Here is a 13,158-nt window from a genome sequence, read left to right on the forward strand (position 1 = left end):
TGATGCGGGATTTCAGCACAGAGGCTCTGCTCGCTCCCTGCCCTCCGGGCCAAGCTGAGCCTCCGGTGGCCATGGGACGGTAGCGCTGGTGCCTGGGGCAGGCTGGCGGGGGACGTGGCTGTCCCCAGGCGCCATGGCACCGGCGTTGGCTTGTGGCACCCGCATTGGTTCGGCGGCAGGGCCGGGACCTCTGGGCACGTGGGAGCCCCCGGTGCGGGACGGGAGCTGAAAGCTCTGAATGCTCCGATTTATTTATGTTTTGTTTTGGTTTTAAATATTTTTTTATTTATTTTTATTTTTTTATTTTTTTGATGTTCAAGTGCTGTGTTTGGTCATGTGATTAAAAAACACCCCCCCCCGACCACCAATGGCCTTTTGGTCATGCGATTCGAACCCGCCACGTCCCCCCTCCCTCCCGTGGCCTCTGTCCTGAGCCATCGCCCTCGCAAAGTCGCTGCCACATCCCCCCGCACCCAATTAAAAAACAGAACGAAACGACGAACAAACGAACAAAAATAACCTAGGACATTACGCACAGTAACAATACACAGTGTAAATAATAACATACTGCTGGGGCTGCGCCGCCCAGCCTGCTGCCCTCGGTCCGGCGCTGGGACCAGTCAGCACGGGGCACTGGTCCCAGTTCTTCTCCGGCGCCACCTGCCTGCCGCGGCACCCCGGTGGGCACGGGGGCTTTTGTGGGAGTAGGGCCGGGTTTCGGGGCCGTGGTCCCCATCTGCTGCCTCGCGTGGCTCCAGGCTTGGCTGCGCCGGTGCCGCCACCTTTCGTGCCCTGCACCTCATGGGCAGCACCGTGAGCGGTGCCCAGGGAGCAGCTGCATTGTGCCGAGTGTGTTGGCACGTGGCTGCATGGGGCTCAAGGCTGTGCTGATGGCCGTGGATGAGCATTGGAGCACGCTGGCCCCGCGCCCTTTCCAGTTCACTCCAAAGCAGATTTTGGCTTTTTTCCGGCTCCCGGCTCTGGGTGCTGCCACTCCTCTGCCCGAGCGCGTCCTTGATCGGCGGCCGCATCCAGCGGTGTCGTATGCGGAGGGACAAGGTGATGATGGCTGGCGCTGGGTGCAACTGCGATGGGGACTGTCAAAACGCCCCCTGAGTGCCACCTCTCCAGGACGAGCCCCCCAGGTGCTGCGGGACGCTGCTTCCACACCCCATCCCCCTGCCGGCTCCGGAAGCGGCGCTGGCAGCCCCCGAAGGCACTGAAGAGCAGGGATTGGGGCTGCGGCACCAACCTCCCGCCCCGCAGCTGGGTTGGTGTCGGCGCTGGCGGATCCCACAGGCTGTATCCAGCCCCACACCGCTTCCCTCATGCTGCTGAGGCCAGAGAGCGGCTGCCGAGCTCTGGGAACCCCGCGCGCTCCCGGGCCCTAAGTGCTTGGGGGGCTTCAGGGCAGCCTCGTCCTTGTAAGCGCTTGGGGGGTGCATGGAGCAGGGGACAAGTGCTGAGCATCCCGAGTCCCCTGGCCAGGGCGTGTTCAACCCTGAGCTGTCCCTAAGTGCTGCATGGGGCATGGGGACAGCCCGGCTGGGGCCAGGGGTCTCTCCCTGCGCCCCCCCGCCCCACGGTGCTGTGATCGGGGCGGGAGGGCTGGGGCACGGCGCCCGGCCGGGGCGCACCAGCACCCTTTGGATAAGTGCTAGGGACGAGGTCTGGGGTCTTCCTCGTGCTGCCCCCGAGCCGGCGGCTTCCGTCCCGTGGGTCCGGGGGCGGGGGGCGCGGGGGTGCCCGGTGCGTGGGGGGTGGGGGGGGTGCAGGGCCGGCGGCTGCCTGGCGCCAGGGCCGGTTGCATCACTGCGGCCGCAGAGGGGAGACGCCGGAGCAGCAGGGGCAGATGAACTCTTGAGAAAGCAGGATCCTGTTCTCATGCGAAAATAATCCAAACATCGAGGGCAGAGGGGGAGGCGAATGTGCCGCATAAGCGGAATTTCTCCCCAGCCAGAGCCTCCGTCCAATTCTGGCCGGTGCCGCCTCCAGATAACCCTGCATCACGGTTGCTCCCCCGGCCGCATTCCCCTGAGTCCCCCCGGCCACATCCCGCTGGGGCCAGATCCGCTCCAGGAGGGCAGGGGGGCAGCCGGGACCGTCCAGCTGCAGGTGGCACAGGGCTGGGGGCATGCCGGGACCTCTAGGGCTGTGCCGGCCCCGCCGTCGTGGTGCCCGGCGTGGTGCTGGTGGCGCGAAGGTGGGGAGGAGGCAGCACCCTGGGGCGTCCCATGGCAGAGCACCAGCCAGGAGGGTCCGTAATAAATAAATAAATTAAAGGAGGGAGACGGATTCCTCCCGGGCCAGAGCTGCCGCCTGCGCCCACGTGGCCGTGCCCTGGCGGAGCCATCCCGGGGCCGGATCCTGCAGTCCTCGCTCTGAGAGGGGAACTGGGGCAGGAGCCTTCCCCCCGCTGTCAGCCTCGGATGTCGCCTTCGCCGTGGGGTGCACGGCCGCGTCCCCGTCCCCGCTGCAGCCGGAGGAACGCAGGCTCCGCTCGTCCGCCGCGCCGCTGCTGTCTCCCCTCTGCTCTCCCCTGGGGCCAGAGGTGTCCGGTGGAGGAGCCGCATGGTGCCGGTGCCGGGGCGGTGGCGGTGCTGGGGGGGGCCGCCCCCTCCCTTCGCTGTATGTCTGCTTATTGCACAATGCATGTCGAAGCGCAGGTTTGGTGCAGCGTTTCTCCGCCGGATTTTTTTTATTATTATTATTCTCACTCTCTTTCCCCAACATTCAAAGGAATTTCAACGCTTGTTCTTTGTATCTTTAAAAAAAAATCAATAGCAACAACAACAAAAAAAAAAATGGAAGAAAAGATGAGTTTGTTGGCTGGACGTGGGGCCCGGGGCGGAGGGGGCAGCACCAGCGGGGGGTCTAAGAGCATCCACATCTGTCAACCACCATGCCCGGGATCTTGCCGTAGATGATCTGCTGCTTGTCATTGAAGTAGAGCATGTTGATGGGGGACATCTTGGTGGGGGTGCAGCAGGGCCCCGCCGAGCCCCGGGGGTTGGCCTGCTGCACCAGGTGGGTGTGCGGGTACTTCTGCATGAACATGTACTCGCACTGCCCCGAGCAGTAGTTGGCTTTGTATCTCTTGGGGGCGATAATCCAGTCCCAGCCGAAGGCCTCGAAGTCGACGGTGAGTGGGTAGCGGCAGCAGCGCGACTCGGTCGAGTGCTCATCGCAGTCCAGCCCCAGGTTCCTCCGCGAGCGCTTGTTGCTCTCCAGCACCCTCAGCTCCATGAAGGGGTGCTGGGGGGAGAGTGGAGCATCAGCCCTGGCCATGGCCCCGCAGCCCCATAGCCCTGCAGCCCCATAGCCCCCCGGTCCCATAGCCCCGCAGTCCCACTGCTCCAGCTCCCTGGCTCCCACGGAGCCCCGCAGAGCTGTCCACAGCCCTGCGGAGCCGTCACTGTCCCCATGGAGCTATGAGCAGCCCCTTGGAGCTGTAACTGGTCCCATGGACTGGTGACGAAGCCAGCAGAGCCATAACCAGCCCCATGGAGCTGTCATTGTCCCCACAGAGCTGGGAGCAGTCCCATGGAGCCAGAACCAACCCCATGGGGTCAGAGCCATCCCCATGGAGCCAGAACCAACCCCATGGAGCCAGAGCCATCCCCATGGAGCCAGAACCACCCCCATGGAGCCAGAACCATCCCCATGGAGCTAAAATCATCTCCATGGAGCTAAAACCATCCTCATGGAGCCAGAACCAGGTCCACAGAACCAGAACCACCCCCATGGAACCAGAACCATTCCCATGGAGCCAGAACCATCCCCATGGAGCTAAAACCAGCCCCATGGACCTGTCATCGTCCCCGCAGAGCTGTCACCTGCCCCATGGAGCTGCCCTCCCCACCCACACCCATCCCCATTCCTCTCCTTTGCCCTCCAGCTCCCCGGTGCCAACCGGGTCCCCCCCAGCTCCCACTGGGGCTCTGTCCCCATGGTGGGCACCTACCAGCCCTTCGGCCCCGGGGCCAAGCGAGGTGACGGCCAGGTCGTTGCCGTTGGGGTCGAAGGCGTTGATCTCAATGCCCCAGTTGTTCTGCGGCTGCTTGAACCAGTTCTGCAGCACGTGCTTGAAGTCGATGCTCTGCCAGTGCCCGATGCGGGAGTTGAGGTCAATCTTGAGCGAGCGGATGCGGATGTGGCGGCTGCCCTCCTCCGTCACCGGCTTGAGGCGGAGGATCTGCAGGTAGACGGTGGAGGTGTGCTGCACCGGCCGCAGGTACACCCACAGCTGTGCCTTCACCACCTTCGTGAACATGATCTTGGGGCTGAAGTTGAAGAAGCAGCAGTGGGGGTTGCCCTCGATCTGCACCACGGGGTCGGCTGTGGGAGGAAGGACGGGTCAGGGGCAGCCCCAGCTGCGCCCCACCGAGCCCCCGGCACCCCTGGGCTCCCCCCTGCCCCAGGCCTCCCGCACGCAGGCCGGTGTAAACTCCTCCTCGGTCATTAGGAGTTGAAGGTCGGGTCAGAGGCCGCTCCGGGGGTCATTTCCCCTCGATTCGCAATAAGGTCCCAGGGCTGCCCCCTGACCCTGTGTCACCAGGGATTCATGATCCCCTGCGGGGCCGCGGGGCCGGGCTGAGCGGGGCGGGGGGCTCTGGTCCTGGAGCACCTGCAGAGCCACCGGCCGGGGCTGCAGCATCCCCTGGCCTCCCTCTGCCCACAGCCAGGGACCCGCAGCATCCCCCGGGTGGAGACCCGCAGCATCCGCAGCCAGAGACCCGCAGCAGCCCCTAGACGGAGCCCTGCAGCCTCCTCTGGGTGGAGACCTGCAGCCTCCCTGGCCACAGACCCGCAGCATCCTCAGCCAGGGACCAACAGCATCCCCCAGGTGGAGACCCACAGCCTCCCCGACCACGGACCCGCAGCCTCCCCAGCCAGAGACCCGCAGCAGCCTCGACCAGAGACCCAGCACGTCCCCTGGCTGCAGACCCGCAGCATCCCCCGCTGTGTGCCCACAGTCCCAGGAGGGCAGCAGCTCGATGCGCGGCAAAGTGCAGAGAAGGGCCCCGTGGTGCTGAGCTCACCCTGGCACAGTGCAGGCTCCATGGGGACGATTTTAGCTCCCTGGAGCTGTTGGGGAGGCTGCTTCGCCCTGGGACCACGGTGGGACCACCACCCCTGCTCTGGGCAACGCACTCGGGCACGGAGGCGAGGGCGAGCGGCCTCCCTGGGGATGGGAACCCCCAAGCATCCGCACCCCCAGCACCCAGCCGCCCTCCCCCAGCCCCGCAGCAGCACCCCGGGTGGATCCGGCCCTGCGCCCGCCCTCCCCGCTTGCCAAACATCTGTGTCAAATTGAGCTGGGAATTTCCCCCCCCCCCCCCCACGCAGCCCCCTCCCCCTGCCACGCACCGGTCAGGTTTAATAGCACCCAGCTGCAGCGCGGGGCCATTTGCTGCGCGCGAGGCCTCCCCGAACACATCGGGGTCACGACACCGGCCGCAGCCCCGGGAATGCCATCCATCCGCCATGTGGCCCGCACGCTCCCCCCCGCCGCGGCTCACATAAACCAAAGTGACAGGGGCTGGGGGGCCGCGGGCGCTCACCGCGCAAACCCCTCCCAGCAATTTGCTGCGCACAAGCCCCCTATTAAACCCGTGCTCCCCCGGGACCGGCCCCGAACATGTTCCCCCTGCGCTGCCCCATCCCCTCCCTAGGGCACACAGTGCCCCCGAGCCCTGGTGGCTTCGCCACTGGTGGCTGGCAGGACATTGTCCCAGCACGTGCCAGTGGCTGCCCCAAGGGGCTCTCAGTCCCCACGGTCCCACACCAAGATCCTCAGTGGATTCACGGGGTTGGCTCCAGGCTCGCCACAGCTGGACTGCGACAAGGACAGCTCCACTGGGGTTGTTTTTGTAGGGTCTCTGGGTGAGAGACACCAATGCTGGAGCCGATGCAGGACCCTGAAGCTGCGGCCGAGCCTCTTACCGGCTCATCCCGGCTTCCCAGGTGTTGGGGCTTCGGGGCGCCGGGGGGCCGCAGTGGCTCTGCCACGCCGCGCTGCTCCTGGCACAGGGCTGCGGCGGTGCCAGGATGCTCGGCCCGTCGCTGTGGCAACGGGGGATAAAGGTTACCGGGACACCGGTCACAGCTGAGTATGTGCCAGGAGGGGGGCGGCCCCGAGCCCCCCGCCCCGCTCTTTGTTCCCATTGCGGAGGCACCCGGCAGGATTTGGGGCTCCCCCTCCCCAAAATGCCCCCTTAACCCCTCACCCGCCGCAGCGCCCCAGGGACACCCCATCGCCCAGCAGCGGGCCACGTGCCGGCGGCACCTCCGCCACAACCGGCCCTGTCCCATGGCCCCCACTCCCCACTGACCTTGAGCGGCCCCGGTGCTGGCGTGGCAGCGCTGGCACGGGCACCCCCCGGCCCCTCGCCCGCGGGCCGTGCCCCCCGCGCCCCGGCCTCCATCGCCCCTCATTAAGCTGCCTCCACCCCGGAGGTCGCGGGGGTCAGGGGTAGCCCATAAATGGTTTTAGGACCCAATTAACCTTTCCGGGTTTCTTCTGCAGTTAAAAAAATGGGGGGGTGAGGGCTGTGGAGGGTTGTGGCTTTGGATTAAACCCGGGGCGGGGGGGCGGCCGGGGCGGGCGAGGGGAACCCGAGAGCTTTATGGCTCTGCTGCCTATAAAGCCTTTTCCCTCCTTCTGTTCAGGAACCATAAAAACCCACACAATTGCCACGGGGAGGCAAAGAGGGAGGAAAAAATCATAATAATAACGGAGCAGCGAGGGGCCGGGGCAGCGGCCGGGGCAGGCCAGGCCCCGCGGCGCATCCGGCTGCGGGGCTGGGGCCGGGGCCGCGGGACCCCTTCGCACGCCGGGAGGAGGGGCCGCGCTCTGGTATTTATTTTGGGGGCCCCCGAGCTGTTAAGGGGAGGAGGGGGCCGGGGGGAGTGAGCGTTAACGCAGAGCGGGGAGGAAAACCCCAGCGTGTTGTCAATTTTATGGGTAATAAAATTTCAAAGCCGCCCGAGTCTATTAATGCCTGGGAAGGAAATTCGTCAGGGGGCTGGCGGAGGGGAGAGCCTCACACTTCCCTCCCTTCCGCTCAGCCTTCACACCCCGCCCGGCCCGGCCCCCGCCCCGGGGGTCCCGGGGGTCCCGGGCAGCCTCGGCCCGCGGCTGGAGCAGGTGGAGCGGGGCTGGGACTCGGCAGGGGGATGTTCGCCCCCCCCAGCCCCTCTCCGTATCAGCACGGCCCCATCCCTGCGCCCCCTCCCCACATCAGGCACCCACAGACGGACAGACAGACGGACGGACGGAGCCATGTCACAGCGAAGCGAAGCCCCCCTGCTCTGTCCCATCCCCGTAACCCAGCGGGGACCCCGCGCAGTCCCTGTTGTCACCCCGTTGTCACCCTGCTGTCACCCTGCCGTCACCCTGCTGTCACCCCGCTGTCACCCCGCTGTCACCCCGCTGTCACCCTGCCGCCACGTGCTGCAGCAGGATGCTGCTGGCACCCAGTGCCCCAAGGGGCTTGGGGACTGGGACGTCACCGTGTCACGGTGTCCCCCTGCTGCGGGCAGTGTGGCCCGGGGCTGCTCCGCCAGGGGATAAATCTGCCCAGCACCCCGAGGCCGGTCCCTGCACCAGTGCTGAGTCCCAGTGTCAAGTGCTGGTGCCCAGTGCCAGTGTCAAGTCCCAGTCCCCCGTCCCAGTCCCCATCGCTGGGTCCCAGTGCTCGGGACAGTCCCAGTGCTGAGTCCTGGTACCTGCTGCCAGCACCCAGTGCCCAGTCCCAGCATCCAGAGCTAGGTCCTAGCACCCAGTGCCCAGTCTCAGCACCCAGTCACCAGTCCCAGCACCCAGTGCCTGGTCCCAGCACCCACAGCTAGGTCCCAGTACCCAGTACCTGGTCCCAGCACTGAGTGCCCGGTCCCAGCACCCAGTGCCTGGTGCTCAGTGCAGAGGCCCAGTGCCCAGCAGCTGGTCCCAGTCCCTGGTTCCAGTGCTCTGAAGTGGCTGCCGGCTGCGCTGTCCCGTCCCTGTGTCCCCAATGTCCCCGTGTCCCCAGTGTCCCCGTGATGCCCCTCCAGCCCCGTGGCCCTGCGCAGTGCGGCGCAGCGCGTCCCCCCCCGCCCCGAGCTCAGCACGAAGCTGCCCGGGGCCGGTCCCAGGGCCGGCGGGTCGGGAGCTGCGGGATGGTGCCCGGGGCTGGGCACGGGGCGGCCCCGGGATGCCGGGGGGGAACGGGGGGTGCGGGGAGCCCCGGGAAGAGCGGGGAAACCCGGGGGAACCGGGGGAGGCTGGGGAATCCCGGGGGGAACCGGGCAGCCCCGGAGGGAGCCGCGGAGCCCCGGGGGAGTGCGGGGAGCCCCGGGGGGAGCGGGACGGGAGGCGGGGGAGCTCCGGGGGAGGCGGAGGAGCCCCGGGGGGGGGGAGGCGGGAGCCCCGGGGGCGCCGGTGCCCGGCGCGGCGCGGAAAGTTACGGGCGCGGAGCCGGGGCCGCGGGGAGCGGGGGGGTCGGGGCGAGGGGGGAAGGCCGGGGGGGGGCCCGGCGGCGAAGTTTGCGGCCGGAACAAAGGCGGCACTGACTTTCCTGGGCCATGCTGATGACGGTCTCGGTGGTGGCGTGGTACTCGTCCTCCTCCAGGTACTCGTCGTGCTGCAGCGAGTCGCCCTGGAAGTCGTGGAGGTCGAGGATCTGCTGGAGCGGCGGCGCCTTGGGCAGCAGCTGGTTCACCACCTCGCGGGTGATGTTGGGCGCTTCCTTCAGCCGCAGCTTGCTCAGGATCTGCGACTTGATGCTCTCCAGCCGCAGCTCCTTGCTGTGCCGCCGCCACAGGCACACGGGGCAGGCGGGCTCGGCGGCGGCGGCGGCGGGGGGCTGCGCGCCCGCCGGGCCCCCCGCGACCAGCGCCAGCAGCCACAGCAGCACCGGGGCCATCCCGGGGCCTTCCCCGCCGGCCCCCGCCGCGGCGCGCCGGGCCCGGGCCGGCGGAGCGGGGCGCGGAGCGGGGCGCGGAGCGGGGCGGCGGCGGCGGCGGCGGCGGGGCGCGGAGCGGGGCGGCGAGGGGCCGCGGGGGGGGGGGGGAAAAAAGCGGCGGCGGCGGCCCCGGGGTTTTATATCCCAAGTGAAGTGTGTCGTCAGCGGCCTTGATTGGCTGCGGGCGCACAAAAGAGGTTCTGGCAGGGGCTTGTCACCAGCGAGCCGCCGGCCCCCGCGCACCGGGCACGGCCCGCCGCGCCCCGCACGCCGCCCGGCCCGGCCCGGCCCCCGCCCGGCCCCGCCCGGCCCGGCCCCGCCGCACTTGCCGGGAGTTGGGACCCCCCGGGCGCGCCCCCGGCCCCTCCCGCGCCGTGTCCTCAGCCGCCCCCGCCCCGGCCCCGGTCCCCTCCCGGTCCTTATCGTGCTCCCCCCCCGCCCCGGCCCCGGGGCCGCGCCCCCGCTCCCTCCCCGCCCCTCCCCGCCCGGTCCCGTACCGGGGAAGGGGGGAAGGAACGGGAGCGGGGTGCTCATACCGGGACACCGGGACGCCGGGACCGGGCGGCCCCGGGCAGCGACTCCCGGCACGGCTCGCCCCCCCCCGGTCCCGGGCAGCGCGGCGGCTCCCAGCGGGACCCCTCGGGGCGGGCGGGGCCCGGCCGCTCCCTCCCGGTGCCGGCCCCATCAGAACCATGGAGAGGGCAAGGGGGAGGCGCGGCCGCGCCCGGCGCCCCCTCCCCAAGCCCCCCCTAAACTCCCCTCCCGGGCTGCCCCGGCCCCGACCCGCCCCGGGTCCCGCTCCCCGTGGGAGGCGGCGGCGCTCCCGGTGCGGGGCGAGCGGCTCCGGTCACGGCCCCAGTCGCGGCCCCGCGGTCCCGGTTGCGCGGCGGCGGCGCGGCGCAGACGCATCCCGCCAGGGGGCGCGGCGGAGCCGCTCCGGAGCGGCCGCGTTCACACCGGCGCCGGTAAAACCGGAGCGCGGCTCAGCGCCGGGCGGAGGGCGCCACCGCGCGGCCCGGGGGGCAAACGGCCCCGCCGCACCCCCGGGGCTCGGAGCCTCCTTCCCCGGCGGGGTCGGGCCCTGGGGGGTCCCGGGGAGGCTGCGCCGCCGGTACCGCCCCGCCGGGCCCCGGCCCCCGGGTTTCCCCGCGGCGATGACATCACCGCCCGTCGTGACGTCATCATCCGGTGGGCGAGGAAACGCGGCGCGGGGCGGAAGCGGCCGGGAAGCGGCGGCGGCGGCGCTGGGAAGCCCCCGGTGGGACCCCCCCGCAGCACCGGGTCCCGCGCGGAGCCGCGGGGGTTAAGGCGGCGCCGTGACGTGTCCCGGTGGCCCCGCCCCGCCCAACGGCGCCGCCGAGCGGGGCCGCCCCGGAGGGGCGGAGAGCGGCAGCGGGCCCGGTAACGGCGGCGGGAGGGGCGCGGGCGGCCCCCGCGGGGGCACCGGGGAAAGGCTTCGGGGCGGGAGGGTCCCACGCAGGGGGGGGTCCCGGGACGGTGCCCCCGACCCCCCCGGTGTCCGGGGGTATCGCGGCGGGGGCCCCTTCCCGCGGGGGGGGGGGCGGCCCCATTCACCTGGGGTGCAGCTGGGACCTGGCCGGGGCGGGCAGAGCCCCACGTCCACGACTCCATCCCTGTCCCCGTCCCCATCCCTGTTCCCATCCCTGTCCCCTTCTCCCCTTCCCTATCCCTGTGCCATGCCCGTGTCTGTCCCCATTCACATCCCTGTCCCCATCCCCATCCACGTCCTTGTCCCCTTCCCTTTCCGTGTCCCGTGCCCATCTCTGTCCCCATCCACGTCCCTGTCCCCGTCCCCATCCCCGTCCTCGTCCATGTCCCCATCCCCATGCCTGTCCCCGGCCACGTCCCCACCTCTGGGCCGCGGGCGCCTCTGGCTGCCGCTCGCGTTAATTTTAGCCCGGTCCCCACCCTGGGGACACGCTGCCAGGCCAGGCAGGATACGGCCCTGGGCACCCTGCAATTAGGGGCTGGGGATGCGTGGGGCCGTGCCGCGGGGGCACGCAGGGGACGGAGCGGGACCGTGGCAGGCGCCTGCTGAGCTCCACGTCCCCAGGCATGGCGGGGCTGCTGAAGGCCCTGGTGAGTGCCTCGGAGAAGGCAGCCGACATCGCCCGTCTGTGCCGGCACGAGGAGCCCCTCTTCCAGCTCCTGGTGGCCGAGAAGACGGGCGCCGACAAGAACCGGCGGTTCCTGCAGGACTTCAAGACGTTGGCGGACGTGCTCATCCAGGAGGTCATCAAGCACGACCTGGGCACGGAGGTAGGGGTTGCGCCGGGGGGACGAGGGGGGTTCCCCGCACCGGAGGGGTCGCGCTGACCCCGATCTGCCCGCAGTTCCCCGAGCTGCAGGGCCACATTGGCGGCGAGGAGTCCAACGAGTTCACCAATGCCCAGGGTGAGTCGGGGGGCAGTGGGCACAGGACCTCACCACCACCACCACCACCACCCGGGGGTCAGCCCTCGGTGACGCTGCGGTGCCGGCAGGGGAGACGGTGGCAGTGCGGGTGTGCGGCACAGTCGGCGAGACCGCGGCACTGCTGGGCTCCGTGCTGGCCCCTGAGCAGGCGGCAGCTGAGCTGCTGGCAGCTGCCGCGCACCGGGATGTGGTGCTGGGGGACGCGGCGCTGGATGGGCTGGCCCTGAGCATCCTGCCCGGGGACCTGGCCATCTGGATAGACCCCATCGGTGAGCGGGGCACAGGGGCGGGCTGGGGACCCCCACCCCAAGCCACGGCCAAGCCCTGACGACTGTGGCTGCGCCCGCAGACTCCACCAACGAGTACATCGGTGGGCGTGAGGATGTGGCCCCTGTCGACGGCATCTCCCCCGCGGGGCTGTGCTCGGCGCTGGTGCTCATTGGGGCCTATGACCGCTGCTCTGGCTGCCCCGTGCTGGGCGTCATCAACGAGCCCTTCTTCCGCCGAGACCCCCTCACCCACAGGTACCGGCCCACCGGGGGGCACCGCGGATCCCCGCCCCTGCTGCAGACGGACCCATGCTGCGGGACGTGGTGTTGGGGCTCACCCCGTGTCCCTGTCCCCACAGGTGGCAGGGCCGGTACCACTGGGGCGTTGCATACCAGGACACCCGGCTGTGCTCGCTGAGCCCCCCGCTGCCTCCGCACCCCCCGCCCCGCGTGGTGCTGAGCCGGGCTGAGGGGCCGGGGGTGCGGGCAGCCCTGGACCCCCTCTGTGGCGGCCACCTCCACTTCGCTGCCGGCGCTGGCTACAAGATGCTGTGCGTCATCCTGGGGCTGGCAGATGCCTACGTCCTCTCCGAGGGCAGCACCTTCGCCTGGGATGCCTGTGCCCCCCACGCCATCCTGCGAGCCCTGGGTGGGGGCACGGTGGCCCTGGCGGGGGCCCTGCGGGCACGGCGGGTGGGTGAAAATGGTCCCCCCCCTGAGCTGCTCTACAACCGCCCTGCGGAGGGGGCAATGGGGGCCGAGCGCTGGGCGAACCGGGGGGGGCTGGTGGCCTACATGCACCCCCAGCACCTGGAGGCCGTGCTGGACGCGCTGGCGACCGTGCCCGGGCTGTGAGCCCGTGGGTGCAGGGGGCCCAGGGTGCAGGGCAGGGGGTGGCGGGGACCTGGGGTGGCCAGGGACCCTAGGGTGCAAGGCAGGGGACAGCGGGGACCAAGGAGCCCAGGGTGGCTGGGACCCCAGAGTGCAGGACATGGGGACAGCGGGGACTTGGGGCAGCAGGGTGTGGGGTGGCCGGGACCCCAGGGTGCAGGACATGGGGATAGCAGGGTCGCAGGGGGGGCAGGAGGGTGTGGGGTGGCCGGGACCCCAGGGCATGGGGCAGCAAGGACCAGAGGGTGCGGGGCGGTGACACCGGGGTGGCCGGAACCCCAGGGTGCAGGGTGTGGGGCGGTGGGAACCTAGGCTGCCCGGGCCCCCCGGGTGCAAGGCAGGGGACAGGGGGGACCCGGTGCCACGGGGTGGTGACACCGCAGTGACCGAGACCCCGGGGCACAGGGCGGGGGACAGCGGGGACCCCGGGGGCTGCGGGGCAGGGGGCGAGCATGGGGCCCCCCCGGTGTCCTTGTCCCCGCGTGCACATTAAAGACTCCGTGTCCCGTCCTATGTCCCCCGCCCCCCACCCCCGGTGTTTGTCCTGTTCCGGCGGCGCCGCTCGGGGCCGGGGGGCGCGGGGGGGGGGGGGCGGGACCGGGCAGCCCCGGGGCGGG

General features: G+C 70.3%; 2 protein-coding genes across 4 annotated transcripts; one reads left to right on the top strand and one right to left on the bottom strand.

Moving 5' to 3' along the window:
- Positions 1-503: 503 nt before the first annotated feature.
- GDF11 (growth differentiation factor 11) lies at positions 504-8,926 on the bottom strand. Its single transcript, XM_040539548.1, has 3 exons — positions 8,555-8,926; positions 3,965-4,338; positions 504-3,255 (listed from the first exon to the last, which is right to left on the bottom strand). Exons 1-3 carry the CDS (start codon positions 8,904-8,906, stop codon positions 2,875-2,877), a joined length of 1,107 nt encoding a protein of 368 aa, XP_040395482.1. The 5' UTR covers positions 8,907-8,926; the 3' UTR covers positions 504-2,874.
- A 1,089-nt stretch (positions 8,927-10,015) lies between these two features.
- Positions 10,016-12,901, top strand: INPP1 (inositol polyphosphate-1-phosphatase). 3 transcript variants are annotated; one of them, XR_005814971.1, is made up of 7 exons: positions 10,016-10,133; positions 11,020-11,225; positions 11,300-11,360; positions 11,450-11,650; positions 11,731-11,905; positions 12,010-12,607; positions 12,650-12,901. XR_005814971.1 is itself a non-coding variant. In XM_040539546.1 (6 exons), exons 1-6 carry the CDS (start codon positions 10,100-10,102, stop codon positions 12,503-12,505), a joined length of 1,173 nt encoding a protein of 390 aa, XP_040395480.1. In that variant the 5' UTR covers positions 10,016-10,099; the 3' UTR covers positions 12,506-12,901. The 3 variants fall into 3 exon arrangements, 2 of the variants coding, with proteins under 2 accessions (XP_040395480.1, XP_040395481.1); XM_040539546.1 differs by having other exon boundaries at positions 12,010-12,901; XM_040539547.1 differs by lacking the exon at positions 10,016-10,133 and adding an exon at positions 10,167-10,346 and having other exon boundaries at positions 12,010-12,901.
- Positions 12,902-13,158: the final 257 nt, after the last annotated feature.

Source organism: Cygnus olor, chromosome 29 (genome assembly GCF_009769625.2).
Source record: "Cygnus olor isolate bCygOlo1 chromosome 29, bCygOlo1.pri.v2, whole genome shotgun sequence".
NCBI classification, from domain to species: Eukaryota; Metazoa; Chordata; class Aves; order Anseriformes; family Anatidae; genus Cygnus; species Cygnus olor.